Raw genomic sequence first — 18689 nt, 5'->3', positions numbered from 1 at the left:
ACAGAATGCGGAAGTATAGTAGAAGTTCATAATAGAAAGAGAGAGGTTATGAATGAGTAATATGAGCAACATGAGCAGCGGATGAGCTTCTGAGTCATAGAAGCGATCGAGGAAGAGTAAACATAGGCAGACAGTGCTAGAAACTGCAAATGCTCATCAGACTTTTGAACTAAAAAGCCCTAATGGACACCGTTGCAAAGCTTGCCCGTGACCACCTGAATGAGTTTTGTCAACAGAGAGGCGCACAAAACTTTTTACGGTGGCAACTGCCATTTCATTCCCTATGAAGAAAAAACTCTGTAAAATAATTAAAATAAGAAATATTACTATTGTAAGATTTCACTGTCATTTTTTTTTTAAATGTTAAAGCATGAAGATTTTATTTTGTCATAAAACTAAGAGAACGAGTTTTTTGGACTATGGAGCAGCATTTATTCTGAACCAAGCTGCTGAGAGACAGAAAACAATCATGAGCTGCTAGGGTCACACTTCACTCAACAGAGCCACACTTCCCTCTGAAACACGCAGCACATTTGACGTTACTAGAGCACATGACGTTACTAGAGCGGAAGGTCCTTGTATGGGCCGTACGGGCTCTTCTCCCGGTAGGGTGCGCGCTAGTGTTGTCACGATACCAAAATTATGACTTCGATACGATATCAGACTAAAATATCGATATATCGATACTAAATCGATACCACAGTAAAAAATAAATAAATAAATAAATAAGATAAGATGCTTAATATGACAACAGAACTTATTATTCATTGTTATTTTTTACTAAAAATTCATGTGGCCAGCACGTTCCTTAGGGTTGGGCATCATTTTGATTTGAACAATTATTGATCAATTGATCAATTACTATTAAAATTATCTCACAAATTTTTGCTATCTCAATGTATTTTTTACAATAGGGTAATTGTGTTGCAGTAGCTTACACACAGCACAAGAAAGCTAGATTTCGAATGGTAAATTGAATTTAAAAAGACGAGTAAACAGTAATAAAATAAGAACAAATAAACAGATTACAAACAATAGCACAAATAAATGCAATAGAATAGAAGATAAAAATTAAAAAGACTGCTTTATTTTTTCAGGTAGGTCTAACATTCAGATAAGAAACTGAATTAAAAAAATGCATAGTAATTACATTTAAAACAACATTGGATAATGTTCTTTGTAAAAAATTCAATAGCGTACAGATGAAACTATTAAAGTTACACAAGTTGATCAGTCAAGAGCAGCTGATCGTTTGTCTTTTTGTAGTTTGAATAGCAAATGACTGCGGTCCCTTTAAGACTAACAGACGCATGGATCCACACTGTTCCTGTTACTCGTTCTTCCTGAACTGTTTGCGACTGTGTTTACGTTAATACTCTTCCAGATGTGCACTGATAATTCTTTGAGTGTATTTGACCAATATGCTGGAAAAGGAAGCAAATGTTTGCACTTGTATCATGTCAGAGGCGGCTTTATTAGGGTAGGCTATGTGTGTGTGCGCTTCAGATGTGGAGCACGAAATCTGCGGGCATTAGTAGGCTAGAATTAATTTATGTGCAATCCCGCGCGAAATTCAGACCGATCACACACTAACACTAACACACTGTCATGAGGAAAAAGTTCAGCAGAACGCGCGTTCGCTGTGCTCAGAGGTTAACCGGGCTGAGTGAGAATATGCCGGTGTGTGTCAGCTCGCTGACGGTCGGAGAGGAGAGCGCAGCTAATATCGATACTGTAAAAACTGAGAATCGTATCGTTTCAGATATTCCAGTATCGATATATATCGAAATATCGATATTTTTGACAACACTAGTGCGCGCGCGCATGTGACTAGAGCGAGAGAGGAAATGCACGCCCATACACTCCCGCCGCGCTCCACTTTATTCCTATCTGTGACATCAAGCAACTTCAACACTTCAGCACAGCAAGTCACTGCTGTCAGGACTTCACCAAATCATACCAAAGAAGTGTGTTTTTGACGGAGCGGTCCCAGCGATAAAGGTTCGGTCCTGCTTTGGAAGCAGCCGGTGAGTAAAACTGCTTCAAATGTCTATGCTGTTGTCGCGTCATTCAAATGCGCTAACGGACTCCATTGTTTGTATAACGTTACACTAGTCTGTAGGGATGGGTATCGTTAAGGTTTTAACGGTATTACTACTCTTACCGATACTGCTTATCGGTCCGGTACTTTAACGGTATTCTTATCGGTACTTTTTGAGATTTTTATATATATATATATATATATATATATATATATATATATATATATATATATATATATATATATATATATATATATATATATCAGAGTTTCCGCTAGAAAAAAATGGTGCCGGTCAAAGTGACCGGCAGAGGTTTCGTTTTCCGGACATTTTGATGATATGCCGGTCAAAAATTCCTGAAAGCAGTTTGTGTAACTTAAAAAAAAACACATAATCAGGCCGTATATGCAACATGTTTATTAGCCTAACTTTCAAATAGACAAAAAAAAACATGAACGTCCGCTTGGCGTCAATTAACCAATTTTTTTAACTCATAGGCGTAATTTGCGGGTGGGACAGGTGGGACATGTCCCCACCACTTTTTTATCTTGCTTCACGGATTAACCTAACTAATTCAAACAAAACATCTCTGGTTAACTAGAAGGGTATAATTTCATTCGTTTGTTAATAAGAGGCGATCGCTCGTTGCCGCTGTTATCAGTGCTGCAGATTTCTCTCGCGGCTCATGTAGTCTTCAGACGAGCGCTTTAATCTAACGCTTAACGCCGTTGCAGAGACTTTCTATTTGCTCCGGTCAGATCGCGAAACAAAATGCACAAAAACTGTCCCTGCTCTTGATGTACAGCCACTGATGATATTCGGTTTTGATGAGAGAAAAAATAGACCACGAGGGCAGATTAGAAACGAGAACTTCTGACAAGTTTAACAGACTAGACCAGGGATTAAGCAGTGTGCAAATCTATTTGCCTTTATTCACGTGAAAAATCTTGGCACAACACTATTGTGTTTAGATGCAATAATTAAACGCAATTAATAAATTTAATTATAAACTCAGTATGTCTCATTTAGTTGGTAACATTTCAATTGGCCACCGTGTGAAATGACAAAATCATATAATAGAATATAACAGTATAGCCTATACTGAACTGTAAGCAGGTAAGCACTACAAGATGTTTTTGAATGCATTAGAGAAAACGACAAAATTACTTATTCACAAAATTACGTGTGTGAATAGGTGCTACCTGTTTAAAATGTGCTTGCACCCGATCAGATTCAGTAGAAGGTTAAAAAATAAATAAAAAATCCCTTCAACTTTAACGTCCCCGCTCATGCCCATCGCCGTGATCATCTGTATCCAGCTGGTTGTTTACCGTGTGAGTTCTGAACACTGCACCATGTGCTAATTTAAATCTTTTCGTTTCTACACATATTAGGCTACATATTCCTCATGTCTGTGAGGCAGTTAAAACTGCCGAGTTTCAGTTTATTTGAGACGCGCTTCAGTTCATGATGAAAGCGATGGCTTCCGCGACCTAGTCTACTTATTTATTTCGTATTTATTAAATACATGCAATTAACCGAAGAAACCTTTATTAAAATTAAGAGACAATTTGTACAAAACGAAAGAAAGGCTTTTTACAAAACAAAACTTAATATTAAACTAAATATAACCACCAAAATCATGTCTGACCCATTCGCATCTTTGCACTTATCATAATCAGATGAAATCTAAAAATAATATTATAATATTTAAACATAAATATGAAGAAAAAAAAACACTGTTTAAAGGCTACAACAAGTATAGTAAGCTACAGATGTATGTCATGTCTGAGCTGGACTTGAACGAACATCATTTTACCGGTGGGTTCATGAGCACGCCTGCGGATTATTGAGCTGATCACGCCGGCTCCGCTCCGCTAATTAGTCTTTAAAGGCTCGTTCTCGATACTTACACGGGCAGGGCCGGTCTCTCGGGTGCATGGGCTCGGGTAGTGTTGGGCTTTATTTTTTTGAGCCGATCTACGCTCTAGTTCTGGCGAAAAATGTAGTGCTGTGCCGGCCTGTTGTCATAAATTGTTCTCGTGATGGAGCGGTAGTGGAGCGCTCTCGGAGCGAGTAAAAACCACAACACTCCGACTTTTTAAAAAATCGCTCCTCACTCCATTCAAAATCTCGCCGCTCCACTCCTCACTCCGCTCCGCTCACATAGGCCTACTCTGCTTCGCAGGCTGCCGAGAATTGCAATCCTCCATAGCCACGGAGCGCTGTCATGACAGCGAGGGCATCACGTCGCAGGCTTACGGTATCGATAAGAGGCAGTTTTAATCTGACAATTTGACCGAAAAGATTTCATTTTGTCGGACATTTAATTTTTTTCCCGGCCAATGTCCGGTAATTACCGGACAACGGAAACCCAGATATATATATATATATGCACACACACACAATTAACAAAAATACACAGCCTACACATGCAGTGCTTTCATTTCAGGAAGAATTCTACTAATCAAATGTAAAATAACACTGTTCATCATAAATAGCCAAATTAATGCTTATTAAAGCTGAAGTTATTCATGCAAGAGCTGTGAGTGATTTTCTCTTTGCATTTGGTTGTTTAATTCGCAGTAATTCGTCAGCATGTTTATTTACACTGCTGCCTCTTTAAGACAGACGTGCAGATCTATAGGCGACTGATAATAGGCAGATGAGCTATATTTTCTCCTGACTATATCCATAATAACTACGTCCATTTTAGACACAAATTGTGTTGTGTTTAAGAGACTCTCCAAGCCGTTCATTTTGCCATAGATGTTTGTGTACATTTGATCGTTTAGACACGAGTGTGAAACCGAAAGTGTAATTTGCTCGTCTCGTTGTGGCTGTTTCAGAGCGCACGCGTCGACTTGGGAACAATCTCTTGCGCACATTTTTGTGCATTTAATCGCTCTTTTTATTATTAAACGCGTCCCACAATTTACCAACAGTGGCTAGACTGTATTTTACAACAATCACTGATCGTGCTGATTCTGTCATTACGTTTGAGTTTGGAGAAATGACAGCGTAGGCTACTGCTGCAAAGGGAATTAAGTTGGGCTAGACATAAATATTATTATTATAATCTTTGGAAGACAAAATCTAAAATAAAAGCAGACTATCACAGATCTAAAGTGTAACCAGGCTACGTTTGAATGTTTGGTTCTGTCCTCGGCTGTCGTTTGCGGAGCTCTCTCTCTCTCTCTCTCTCTCATCACGTGTATTTTCAAAAGTACCGACAGCAGAACCGATAACGTCCGAGCTTATCGATACAACGGTCTTTCAAAATTCAGCCCCGGGGCACGTTTAATACCGGTTTTCGGTACCCATCCCTACTAGTCTGACGTGCAAAACCGTTTTGCTTGCTACTGCTAAGGTTTAGTCGCATACAATAGTCCATAAACCGAATCATGTCCTCATAAACTGCGAGTAAAGACACACAAATGTTGACAGGCCAGTAAAAACAGTACATACAACAGAGACGGACGTCCTGCTGCTGCTGTTTCTCCTGTTCAATTTATTTCAGCCTGGATCATATATCTATTAGCAGAGCTTGATAGCTATGGGGTTCCTCCACGCTTGAGGACGTCACCGCTTTGCGCGCTCGTCATTCTTTAGCTCCGCCCACTCGATACGCCTCCAGGCGCTCGTTTTTTTCCGGAAAGACTCGGTACAGCCCATATTTATTTTATGAATATAATAAAACTAAAGACTTTTCGGAGATATGAAGGATGCAATACTACTCTATAGGTACTCAAGATTGACATGAGATTGAGATTAGATTGACTGAGTGTTTCACCCCCCCTTTAAAGCTCCAATCATCAATGAAAGGGCCCTCGTACCCGAAACAGAGTATGGGGGGGCAATATGAATTAAAGTATATAAAAATAAGAGGAATATGTCAGTCATTTGTATTTGCCACACTTCCTGCAACCAGCAAGTGGCACTATGATAAAAATTTACATGTAGATGTGTTCAGGCCATGGCACTTATCAAACATGTAAATTTTAAGGCAGATCGGATATTGTATGCCTGACTTATAATAGCTTCCCATTTAATGACGAAACTTTGAACTTTGTTAGGCCGCCACGGACACGAAAACTCGAGATCATGGCGATTTCACGCTGTAACGGCCTTTAGATTAGACCAAATATGAAGTTGATCTGATTAAATCTCGTTTATTAAAGTACTACGAGCATGTTTAGGCCCTAAAAAATTATTCATTTCAGAGAAGAAGAATAACAGGCCGAGCAATTCCAATATGGTCCTCGGGCCCTAATTAAACCCCACACGTAACATTGTAGTTGAAGCATGCTGGATGCCGGCAATAATCGTAAATAACAGCAGTTGTTGGGTTAGTTTTGTACAACAAAAAGCAACTTGAAGTGACACAAATAGAAACAAAAGTTAGTCCTCCCCATGAAAACTGATTCAGAAAGCAGACTCACCCAGAGGGGCTGTGGGACATCGATGCCTGCTGGTAATTGGCAGGGGATGGGCTTCCCTGCATGGAGCCATGTGTGATTTTATAAGGCGGTGCCATTGATTGCTGACTTATACCTGTGAAAAACAAGAATGTGAAAAATGGTCTGGATGAGAAACAAGCAGAAAAGCAACTGTAATAACTACAATTTTGCTTGATTTTTACCAATGAGTGACCAGACATCATACAGGTGAATTTCTACCACATACACTTAACAGCAAACTGGCAACCCCTGTTTACAAAAGCAATAGCATCCCCACAGCATTGTACATAAAACTGTTATTTCTTCAGTTTGAACTGATTGCAATCTGTTAACCTTTTATTTATATCCATTTCCCTATGTACTTAAAATGACTCTTACTCGGCTGGGCCGGATACTGGGGAGTGCCGGGTGAAGTCTTATTCCTGAAGATGCTTGGGTTCCTGGACAGCAAAAGCTGCAGCAGAACTGGAACATCTCCCTCCAAATCATCACTTCCCAGGTTGTCCTTCAACTCTCTGTGGAAAACATTTCACATTTTTTTTCATTTCACACTGACACAGGGCCCTATGATTTCACCAATGCAGAAAATAGACAGAATCACAGAATCCAGGCATAAAAATTGTTTAGCAAATTTTAGATGATTAATGAATTTATGAGAGTTAAGCCCAAAGTATACTTTGGCTGTCCACATTCTGTAACAGGCTGTGCACTGTCGAAGTGATGTCATTTTCTTCATTAGGAGGGTCTGTAGACAACCACGCACATGTCTGCTTGCAGTCCAATTTTTTTGACTGCATGGATGGTGTGCAAGGTGAATGTTGAGACCAGGAACACACCCCTAAATGCATTGAAGCAACTGCCATATGATTGGTTGATAAGATAATTGTATTAATGAGAAATTGAAATAGTGTTCCTAATAATTCTTAATGACCTTCACTTTTCACCCAGTCGACCAATCACAGTGGAGGAGGGGCGGGACAAATACAACAAACCAATCGCCAAATTCTGCTTGTACAATGTCAACCGATGATAACAACAAGCATAATAACAGAACAAAATCACTTAAAACAAGAGCCAGAGCGAATACTTTACATTATATCGGCATTCTTATATATATAAACATTATAGGAACCAAATGAAAAACTAGTAGCACTTCCATGGATATGTGTCTCAACCATAGACTGTTTTTAAAAAAAAAAAGCCTCAACTAAAGGGAAAAAAACCCACTGCGCTGCCAAAACACTTTTAAACAGCCAGCCGCTTTCAGCTGGCTCAGTTGAGACTCTTTGCTTGCTATGATACAGAATATCCAGTGAAGTGTTACTAGCATCTCATTTCATAGATAGTTTGTTTTTGTACAGATTCAATATAAAAAGTATTTGCCGATTTCTCTTTTTTTTAATGTTTGTTTACAAATTTGTACCTCTTTTACATTTTTACTCTTTTAGTTTTACATTTTGTCAAGGGCTTGTTTACATTTATACTCTTTTATGGTACACTACTGAATGCCAAAGTTGCAAGTTAAATTAAATATTTTTAAGTAATAATTTTAGGTGGAAAATTATTTGTTTAGATTAATCGATAAATTAGTTGATAGATTAATCAATATAAAAAAATATTTGTTAGTGGCAGCCCTAGTAAAGAGAGATACAAAACAGTAAACAAAGCAGCATATCCTTTTCCATTGTTCCTGTTTTGTAACTTCGCACGCAATGGGGGATCCACTACTTTTCTTCTTCTATCCTTTCGAGTGAATGTCCTCTAAATGACGTCTGGTACAGCATAAAAATGCAATGTACTGTGCATGCGTTGAACACACCCATCTGCTCTTATCCGCTGTTAAATATACTTTGAAAGCTGTGCGAAATGTGGAAAATGAAGTATAAACAGGCCTTTAGATAGGAAGAGACAGAGCAGGCATGCAGGTGTGTGGTTTATGTACAGGGCAAATGTAAGCAGAAACTCACATGTGCTCCGAGGCGACCTGGCTGAGGCCATTGGCAAGCTGAGAGACTAGAGTTTCATCCCGGCAGCCCATCAGACGCCCCACTTCCTCAGCTACACGCCCGCTGTACAGCAGGCTCTTAGTGGTGGTGCCCGGTAAAGGGGAGGGCAGGGGCAGCTGGTTCAACACTGTACACACAAACATAGTGCAATAAGGCCATGCTTTCTTTATTACAAGAGCTCTCAGGGTAAAATCTAACAGGCATCTACAGGGCAGTCAGAGATGTTCTGACCCACCCAATGTAAAACACTTATTTTACAGAGTACAGGAAAGCAACTTTTTTAGCTAAACTTGAAGATAATACAGACACTGTAGCAGAGAAAAACTCTGAAATCAAAATATATTAAATGACTATATTAAACAGGACTAAAGTAACATTTAATCTGACATATGATAATTTACAGTAAAAACAAAGGATATAAACGAGCCTTTGAGAAGGAAAAGACAGTATGAGAAAAATATTATTACAATAATGTATACAAGTAAAAATAATGCAGTTATTCTGGAAATATGCAAACAAAATGGTTTATTAAATAACAATGTGAAAAACAATGTGCAAAAGAATAATATTATTGTTTATATATCCATAATTGTATCTTACAGTGGAAGAATGATATTTAATGTATTTGGTTCAAATAATAAATACATTTAAATTTAAAATAATGTTACAAAATATTTCTAATTTCAAATTACGTTCTTTTGAACTTTCTATTTATCAAAGAATTCTGAAAAAACTTATCATGGTTTCCACAACAATATTACAGCAGTACAACTGTTATCAAGATTTATAATAGAGATCGACCAATATATAATTTACCTGATATTTTCCCATAATCAGGTATTGATTTTGCAACATTTTTCTTTCAGTTGAATAAAATCATAATGTTTTGATCTGGCTAATCAAAGCATTATAAATGGCAGTGAACTGTTGCTTCGTTTATGAAGTCCATAAAAGTGCATCGTTTCATCATATAACTGCTCCACATGGCTCCAGGGGGTTAATAAAGGCCCTTAGAAGCGAAATGGTGCGTTTGTGCAAGAAAAATATCCATATTTAAAACTTTATTAGACAAAATAACTAACTTCCGGCTGATTGCTGTACGCGTCGATTTATGGCAAATAAGTAAATTCAGCTCTATGGAAACTAATCATCTCCGCGAGAGATGTTCTGTGTAAACGCACTGATAAAAATAGCACTCCGTCAGAAAGTATTTTATAATTTACAGACTAACAAAAACTTTAATTTTTCTGATTTACATGACAGATGAGATGGACTCTGTAACTTCGCTGATGTATTGGAAATTTTGTTTATTTATCCAAGATTGTTTCCATATTCCAGCGTGTTTCGTTCTCAAACACAGAAACTTTTTAAAACTTTAGTTTAAAATAAATGCTTAGATTTATGGGGAGTTGATAGAGTCCAGTGTCATCTATTTATATTCTCCCTTTGAAAACTTGCCTGTTGTTAATATACTGCTGTTATAAATAAAAAGATGCAACAGCAGTATTTTTTTTTTTATTCAGGCAGCTTAGAATGTTTTATGCTTTTTTCATTTGTTAGAATTATATTTACACGTTATATGCTTTATCTTTTTGTTAACCTTGTGAAAGATTTTATTTATCAAGACATTTTAGTGACAGTGCACTGTACTGTATTTTTTGTGCTCCTACACACTATTTATTGATATGGTGCATTTTGTTTTGTATGCATGGAGGGAGTGAAATAACAAATTACAGTATTTAAAAAATCTCTAATAAAACGGTTTGTTCAGTTCAGTGCTGATATAATAGTCAAAAATAGAATTAAAACCATAAATAAAACCATAAATAAATATCAGTTCTATATATCGGTTCTCGGGCACATAAACATGCAGATAATTGCAACCGGTAATGAAAAAAAAAATCACGGTTCATTTATAATACATAATATTTCAAATAATTATTGCGCCAATCAGTATATTAGAATGATTTCTGAAGGATCATCAGCCTTGATCACAGGAGCTAATTATATTTCAAAATATAAAATAGTTATTTTAAATAGTAATTATTTCACATTATTACCTTTTTACCAACTTTTTTTAAACTCTTACCAACTCCAAACTTTTAAATGGTGGAGAAAATTAAAAAAATATGTATGGAACAATTTTATGCAAAAATGTGCATTAGGCTCTCTCATATTGCTTAATTATAAAATGGATCATCCAGACATGATCAGTAAATTCTGAAAAGAAATACCCCGTTTAAAACAGAAGATACAACTAGACTGCTTTATGAGAAATACATTTTTGGGTTTTTTATTTATTTATAGGAAACTAGGGCTGAAAAATTAAAAGCATTTGCAATAATATTGCGATATGATAAAACAAAATGTAACAGCAAAGGCTGCGATTACAGTCTGGTCACGCGAAAAGTGAGCTGTCTGTAGAAGCAGAATCCACTTGGCACACAGGCCTGGCCTACAGGAAAGAACAGTTTGTTTAATCGATCTAAAATTGTGTTGGTTATACTATACAATAGGCGTTGGAGAAAATATCCTCTCTCCAAAGATTCTGGACCAATTCTGAGTTTAGATTTTACCTGCAGGTGCACAATGGCGGTGCTTGTGTTTTAGAAACACCCGTATTCTGCTTGCTTACATTTCCTCCCTCTCTCTCTCTCTCTCTCTCTCTCTCTGATTTCTTTATTCAGTAGGAAGAGGCCATTCAATATTTAGGTTCTATGTTCGCAAAGAACCTATTAAAGCACTAAGACATGGGAACAGTATATCTAACATTCACATTTGAATATTTATCGCAAGTCATGTGTCGCAACTTTTCCTCATATCGTGCAGCCCTAAAGCGAATCACAATGAAATTCGTGGGATTCATTGCTCAGGGATATGTGTGGTAAGAAACTTCACTTGATGTTGCGCTTACAGTGTGTTCTTGCCCACTGGTATTTTCCTTAAAGGTGCCCTAGAATGATTTGAAACAATATGTTCAATTGTTCTCTGATATCTACATAGAGGGTATGTGGCTTATTTAAGGGACAAAAATGTCCAAATACAGTTTTACAGGTCCATTTACAACCCTATAAATTGTCCGTAGGACGTAATGCTCTGTTTTTGCCTTATTTGGAAGAGTCATGAATATTAATGTTGAGCTCTGCTCTGATTGGCTTATTTCAGCAGCTCACAGCACACACAGTGAAGTGGCTTGTGAGTCCTGAGTGTTTTCAGATCATCCACGTGTGCATATGGTTGCCAGATTGGACATGTTTGGGTAAAACACCGAATAGCATATGGGTTTTTTTCACAGAAAAGCTCTGTTTGGGGGGTTTAATTACTGAAATCTGGACACCGCACAAACGCGAGCGCGGATGATCAGAAAAGACCAATAAACAAGTAAGCTGCATTTTATCAATCTTCATTTGAGATGTTCTGCTTAAAGTGTCATTCAGTCGGTCTGTGTTCTGTCAGGACGGTCAGGACTCACGAGCCGCTTCACTGAACTGCTGTGAGCTGCTGAAATAAGCCAATCAGAGCAGAGCTCAACAATAATATTCATGACGCTTCCAAAAAAGCCACAAACAGAGCATTACATCCTAGGGACGATTTATAGGGTTGTAAATGGATCTGTAAAACTGTATCTGAACAATTGTTGCCCTTAAATAAGCCACCTACCCTCTATGTAGAAATCAGAGAACAATTGAACATATTGTTTCAAATCATTCTAGGGCACCTTTAAGTGATTAAACAGACAGGACAATCTCCCACTGTCTGTAATTATTAATAAACAGTAAAGATGAGAAAACTCTTAAAGATACTCTTAAATACTGAAAGCACTCTTCGTTCATTGCTTGAAATATGTTTTTTGTCCTTTCTTATTTACTAGCTTTTATATTTTGCAGCTATATTAGTTTATATATTTAAAATTCTTAAAATACAACTGTTTTAATTTAAGTAGGCATACTTAAAATTAAAAAAAATAGTTTTAAGTTTTATTATTTAAGATAAGAAAAAAGTTCAAGAATTGTTTTGAAATCGAATCATGAGGTGTCTAAAGATTCCCCCATTACTATACAATGATTTATTGCACATCTTTGTTGAATAATACGGAAAATTTGATTGAAAATAAATTGTTTTTAAAAGAGCTTTTAAAAACAAACGCAATTAGATTATTTCCCAAAATCGTTCAACCCTATAGGAAACCATCCTTATGAACTACAATGACCTCACATGCACATTTCTTTCAAGGAATAATTATCTTTATAATCTAGCAATAGAACTCAATAGTAGAATTTCGGAAGTAAAAATGTATTTACTTCTCTCCAAAGAAATTGATTTTCAACGTTAATGTTACATCTATCCATCTTTTCCATATTTTATTTATATATGTGTGTGTGTGTCTGTGTGTGTGTGCGTGTGTGTGTGTGTGTTTTACATGAGCAAATAGCAGCATAAACAACATAACATAAGAATTCATACATCGTCATCACGCACCAGCAAAACTTCTGTGAATGGAGAAAAACAGAATAAATAATTTCTATAAAACTACTAAATTAGACTAAATATGCTAAATATATTTCGCTTAAAGGTCCTGTTCTTCGCGATCCCATCTTTCAAACTTTAGTTAGTGTGTAATGTTGCTGTTAGAGCATAAATAATACCTGTAAAATTATAAAGCTCAAAGTTCAATGCCAAGCGAGATATTTTATTTAACAGAAGTTCCCTTTCAAAGCCTAAAGCGAACGGCCGGTTTGGACTACACCCCTGCACTTCCTTCAGGAATGATGTCACTAGAACCGTTTGTTGACTAACCCTCCGCCCACAAGAACACGCAAAAAAGGGGGCGTGGTCTTGTTGCTCTCCCACGTGAGATCGTGATGCGGTTAATTCTGCAGCAAATTCAAGCAGTTTCTCACTGGAAAAGCTCCCAGCGCCATGTAGTAATGGTTTCCCATGATCGAGAATCAAAGCCAGGTAGTGCCTGTTCTGAGCTCGTGCTGCGCTATCTAGTATTGCTTATAAATGGTCTGTGCAGCTCGGCTCAAATCAGTAGTGCAGTTTCATTTATAGACAGTAAAAGAAATGGACAGAGCTATCCCATTGACTTCTACGGCGTTAAGTGATGTCAGTATAGGGGCACTCACTTCCTGATGGCTGAGCGAACTGCGCAGGCTCAGACTGAGCTTGACGACGTAGATGTGACGTGAGCAACCTGTCGGACAGCTGTAGGTCTTCTAGTAGTTGTGGAAAGTGAAAGCTGAATCACGTTGTTTAAATTTTTTCTCCCGTTGCTTTTGGCTCACTATGGGCTTCTCCCCATTCTCACCCCTTGACTTTATCAGACTTTATGTCTCCACGTCCCCCCGACTGTCTCATAGACAATAAAAGATTGCCTGCGAGCGTCTCCTCCTGTCTATACGGTAATTTCTCAACTGTGCGACAGGGTCGCGTTGGTTATGACGCAATAGTTAGCCTATTTTTACAAAAACAGCTTCTACGGGGCGATAGTGTAAGATACAAGGTAATGGAGCCTTTTATGCATTGTCGTGTTTCTTTAGAAATAAACAATGGACAAATGGAGTCTTTACACACCTCTGATGTAAAGTTATTCACTGTCAAAGTGACTCAAAAATGAATGGGAGTCAATGGGATGCTAACAGCAGGTGATGGCTTGGTTAGCAATGGCCGCCCCTATGGGTGGAACGCTTTCCGAGCGCTAGATTACCCCCTTGGTTTCATTTCACTTTCGTTTTTTTTGCTGCTAGATATTTCTCTTATATGCAATACAAAGCCACATTTACACTGTAGGCCTTGATGCACAGGTCCGATTTGCGACAATTTTTTTTGACGACCAGCTTACCTCATCTTTTAAAAGTGACACGTATCCGATATTTGCATTTACAGTATACAATGGCCAAACAGCCAAAGACACTCTGATCCGGAAAAGGAAGTAAAACGGCACGATATGCAATGGACGCAGACAAAATAATTGATTCAATGTTTTGCTTTCCACACTGACTTTAAAGGTCAGCATAACATTGCTCTTGTTAGACAGAGAAAAAAAAGAGGAGCCCCGAGTTGACATCATTAGCCTCCGTCCATTTTTCAATGACATACGACTCGCATTTACTTGGAAATATCTGATTTGACCGCTTGCATGGCAGACGCAAATGCACATATCCGAAGCGTATCGGATTTACTAGCACATATGAGTAAGGCTCGGATCTTTTTTTCTGATATGACATGTTCACGTCATATCTGATCTGTGCCACATGAGAGGAAAAAATCAGAATTGGGTCACTTGAACCATGCAGTGTAAATGGGGCCTAAAAGACAGCTCTTATCAGTTGGGCAATGTGGTAGCGGCACCAGTGACACCACTGACAAAATGTAGCCGCACCTGCAGGAAAAAAAAGTTGCAAAAAGCAACCATGTGGTTGCAGTCTGGAGCACTGAAAGGATTTATTGTGGAGTGAAGTTAACTAAGGGCGTTTTCACACCTGAAAGTCCGCACCAAGGTCCGAACCAAAGTTCGTGTTTTGATACATTGTATGCATTTGGTTCGTTTTGGTTTGCTTTCACATTGCAGTTATGTCAGCGCACTAAAGAACTTTACGTGACGCACTGGCGTCCTGTTGTCATTATCTATGTGGGCTGCATCTTAAAGGTCCCGTTTTTCGCGTGTTTTCGAAGCTTTGATTATGTTTACAGTGTGCAATATAACATGAGTTCATGTTTTGCATGTAAAAAAAACAGTATTTTTCACACAGTTTACTTATCTGTACAGCGCTGTTTTCTCTGTCCTAAAACGTCCTGATGATTCCTTGTTCCATGAAGTCCCTCCCTCAGAAACACGTAACGAGTTCTGATTGGGCCAGCGCTTCCCGTGTTGTGATTGGACAGCAGCTTAGCGCACTTTGCCCGGAAAGGTCCCGCCTCTTACCATAACGGGGAGATGCAAGCGCTCAATGTGCGCTCTTCTCCACGTGGGAGAGCAACAAAAACACGCCCCCTTTTTTGCGTATTCTTGTGGGCGGAGGGTTAGTCAACAAACGGTTCTAGTGATGTCATTCCTGAAGGAAGTGCAGGGGTGTAGTCCAAACCGGCCGTTCGCTGTAGGCTTTGAAAGGGAACTTCTGGTAAATAAAATATCTCGCTTGGTATTGAACTTTGACCGTTATAATTTTACAGGTATTATTTATGCTCTAACAGCAACATTTCACACTAACTAAAGATGGAATCGTGAAGAACAGGACCTTTAACATTGATTGGTTTGTTAGCGGACGTGCGTCTGACGTCAGTGTGTTGTCAATTAATTCAAGAATGAATGAACAGACGCATATCATTGCCAATACTGTTAATATTATGGCATTACTATCTGCAGCACCAACTATACCTGAGGCAAAACCACCAAATGAACATCCTCGTTGTGCAAACATTTATCGGCACCGACAGGAAAGGAGGAGAAGAGGAGAAGGCTACTTTCTTAGCCAAACAATGTATTTTGTTTTATAGTTATGTTTAAATATTACAATGTTATTTTTAAATTTCATCTAGGCTATATTGATTATGAAACCCGCACAGATGGGCAATATGTTAAAAATAACATAAAATGTTTGCACAACGAGGACGTTCATTTGGTGGATTTGCCTCGGGTATTGTTGGTGCTGCATAGTAATGCCATAATATTAACAGTATTGGCAACGATATGCGTCTGTTCATTCATTCTTGTCAAAGTTACCCGCTGAATTGACAACACACTGACATCAGACGCACGTCCGCTAACAAACCAATCAATGTTAAGATGCAGCCCACATAGATGATGACGACAGGACGCCAGAGCGTCACGTAAAGTTCATTAGTGCGCTGACATAACTGCAATGTGAAAGCAAACCAAAACTAACCAAATGGATACAATGTATCAAAACACAAACTTTGGTTCGGACCTTGGTGCGGACTTTCAGGTGTGAAAACGCCCTAAAATAGCCTATAGCTACGTTTAGAGTCTTTATAATGTTTGTAAACATTTCACTTTATTTAGACTTGGCGGTATTTTAATTTTGTATGTGTTGTGTATGTAATCATGCAGCAAATATTTGCAAAATATTTTTTAAACCTTTTAACCAATACAACGTTTGAGTCAAAAATAAAAAATGAGTCAAAAATCTTGATGTTGGTTAACTGATTAATTATGAGCATCCCTAGTTGTAAAAAAAACAACAACAAAAAACACTAACGTGTAGTCTCTGATAAGTCTTAAAAAAAAAAAAAAATCAATTACCTCATTTGTAATGCCTCATGGGATGAATCGTTCATGCACACATAAATTAATTTAAGTACACATATTTATGTGTTTTAAAGAAAAGACTGCAATGTTGTGCTTCATCTTGCAGCTTGGTTTGTGGCTTATAACTCCACATTGTAGATTTTTTGTAAAATCCCTACAGAAAAAATGAATGTGAAAAATAATTCCAGAACCAAATCCACTGAAAACGTTGGCGGTTACTATTGCGCTCCATTGGCCAGTGAAGTACGAGTAGTGTGATGCATGTACTTACAGTCAGTGAGACCAGCGATCCCAGCAAGGGTTGTGATGGGCACATGTGGCATGTCCCCATTCATACTGACGGCTGGGCACAGAAGTCTTATGCACACAGAGTTCCACAGAGATATTTATACGCTGACCATCCCTCACATCTCACTCAATCCTACGAAAAGAAAGAGGGTTTGCATGAGGTTGTGACATGGAATGTTGTCTTACAAGCTTGCTCACCGACTTGACAGAGCAACATAAATTATACACATTTCAAAACAGACACTACGCTTCCTGGCAGAATCAGTCCACTTAGTCTTACTGGCTGTAACAGGTGTATTGATTTCTATGTACACTAACTGCCATGTAGAGGAGCATTATGCAAGACGGATAACATCTACAAACAGTGCAGACAGCCTGATGGACACACCCACTCTGGACTGACAGAGGATGGACGGTGGACACGCCCCTCTATTAGATATGCAAGCCCAACCCTGTCTCCATAGGGGACCAATGACAGCTGGGAGATTGACAGCAGCACAAAAGAGAAGACCTCACATAAATTAAAATTTAATTTTTTAAAACAAGCAATAAAAAAAATACTACATCGCTGCTCAAAGACAATACGATGCATGTTTGTGAGAAAATAAATGCTAAATGCATTTCAAATTAAACAATCATTAAAAAAACCTCTTCCCTGTTATCAGGAGATGCTAGAGTATCCCAAGAATGCATTTCCGCATCCGGGCTTTTTAGAAGACATTAATATTCATGAGCTATTTGCATGAGAAAGTGTATGGGGAAGGTAAACAGTCCAGAGCTGCTCTCTGACGGGAAGATTACAAATGCAAACGGACATATCTGTTGCACTGTCCCTTTAAATGCCAATACTTCACTTATTTATATTCATGAATCCATTCCGATTGCTTACATGCAGGTTTCATGACAACAACTCGCCAGCGATATGCACATAATGCATTATTTCATGATCAAACCTCTTCACGCTAGAAAATAAAACATGCAGAAACGATTCCAACGTCTACAGAAATCACATAACGTTACTTATATTTCTTAGCGAAAACACGGTAATAACGACTTTCAGCTTGCTCAAGTTCGGAATGCAATTATGTGCCTAATTTATCTTTTTATTCTCTAAATCGCTGATGCAAGATGCTATTAAAGGCTGTGGTAGGTCACACAGTGGAGTGAAGCATCACGTCTGAACAAACAGGGTGACACAAAACGATCAAAAACACAGTGTTGACAAGTCGATCATTGGAGAGAGAGGAACCATTCATCCTCAAAGCGTTTCACTGACGTTTATTCAGCCGTTATGACTCAAAACATGACGAACGTAGCGAAGTTATGAACACCAGAGATTGTAAATATTTACCATGGCAAACATTCAAGCCGTTCGTGGGTAAATGAGAGATGATTGGAGATGATTTTGACTATTAGCAAAGCGTTAGCTCGGGACTTAATAGATTCCTTGCAGATGCTCGCTAGCTAGCATTGCTCTGATCTGCTGAGTGAATTTTTTTTACAGAAACCCGGGCCGATTGTTTTCCCACTTATTTAAATAACAAATTCCGTTATTTTATATACAATTTTCTATCAATAGTTTAGTCATTTAGTCTTACCAAACAATAGCCTCTGCTAAGCT

At 38.1% G+C, this 18689-nt stretch overlaps 1 protein-coding gene across 4 annotated transcripts in view; it reads right to left on the bottom strand.

The window, feature by feature from the left end:
* The window catches only part of nipbla (NIPBL cohesin loading factor a), a 54144-nt gene that overhangs the window by 34713 nt on the left and 742 nt on the right, over positions 1–18689 (bottom strand). For 2 of the 4 annotated variants that reach the window (XM_067439591.1, XM_067439594.1), the window contains exons 2-5: positions 17052–17201; positions 8470–8635; positions 6881–7017; positions 6485–6596 (exon numbers count right to left, since the gene is read on the bottom strand). In XM_067439591.1, the coding sequence (XP_067295692.1) occupies positions 6485–6596; positions 6881–7017; positions 8470–8635; positions 17052–17115 (479 nt within the window). In that variant the 5' untranslated portion in view covers positions 17116–17201. Of the gene's footprint in view, positions 1–6484; positions 6597–6880; positions 7018–8469; positions 8636–17051; positions 17202–18419; positions 18618–18666; positions 18685–18689 lie in introns of those variants that run through there. The other 2 variants (XM_067439593.1, XM_067439592.1) reach the window with 2 other exon arrangements.

The sequence above is a fragment of the Pseudorasbora parva genome, chromosome 3, assembly GCF_024679245.1.
Source record: "Pseudorasbora parva isolate DD20220531a chromosome 3, ASM2467924v1, whole genome shotgun sequence".
In the NCBI taxonomy this organism is placed as follows: domain Eukaryota; kingdom Metazoa; phylum Chordata; class Actinopteri; order Cypriniformes; family Gobionidae; genus Pseudorasbora; species Pseudorasbora parva.
Note: the sequence above shows the minus strand (reverse complement) of the source record. Positions and strands in the feature narration are given on the sequence as shown.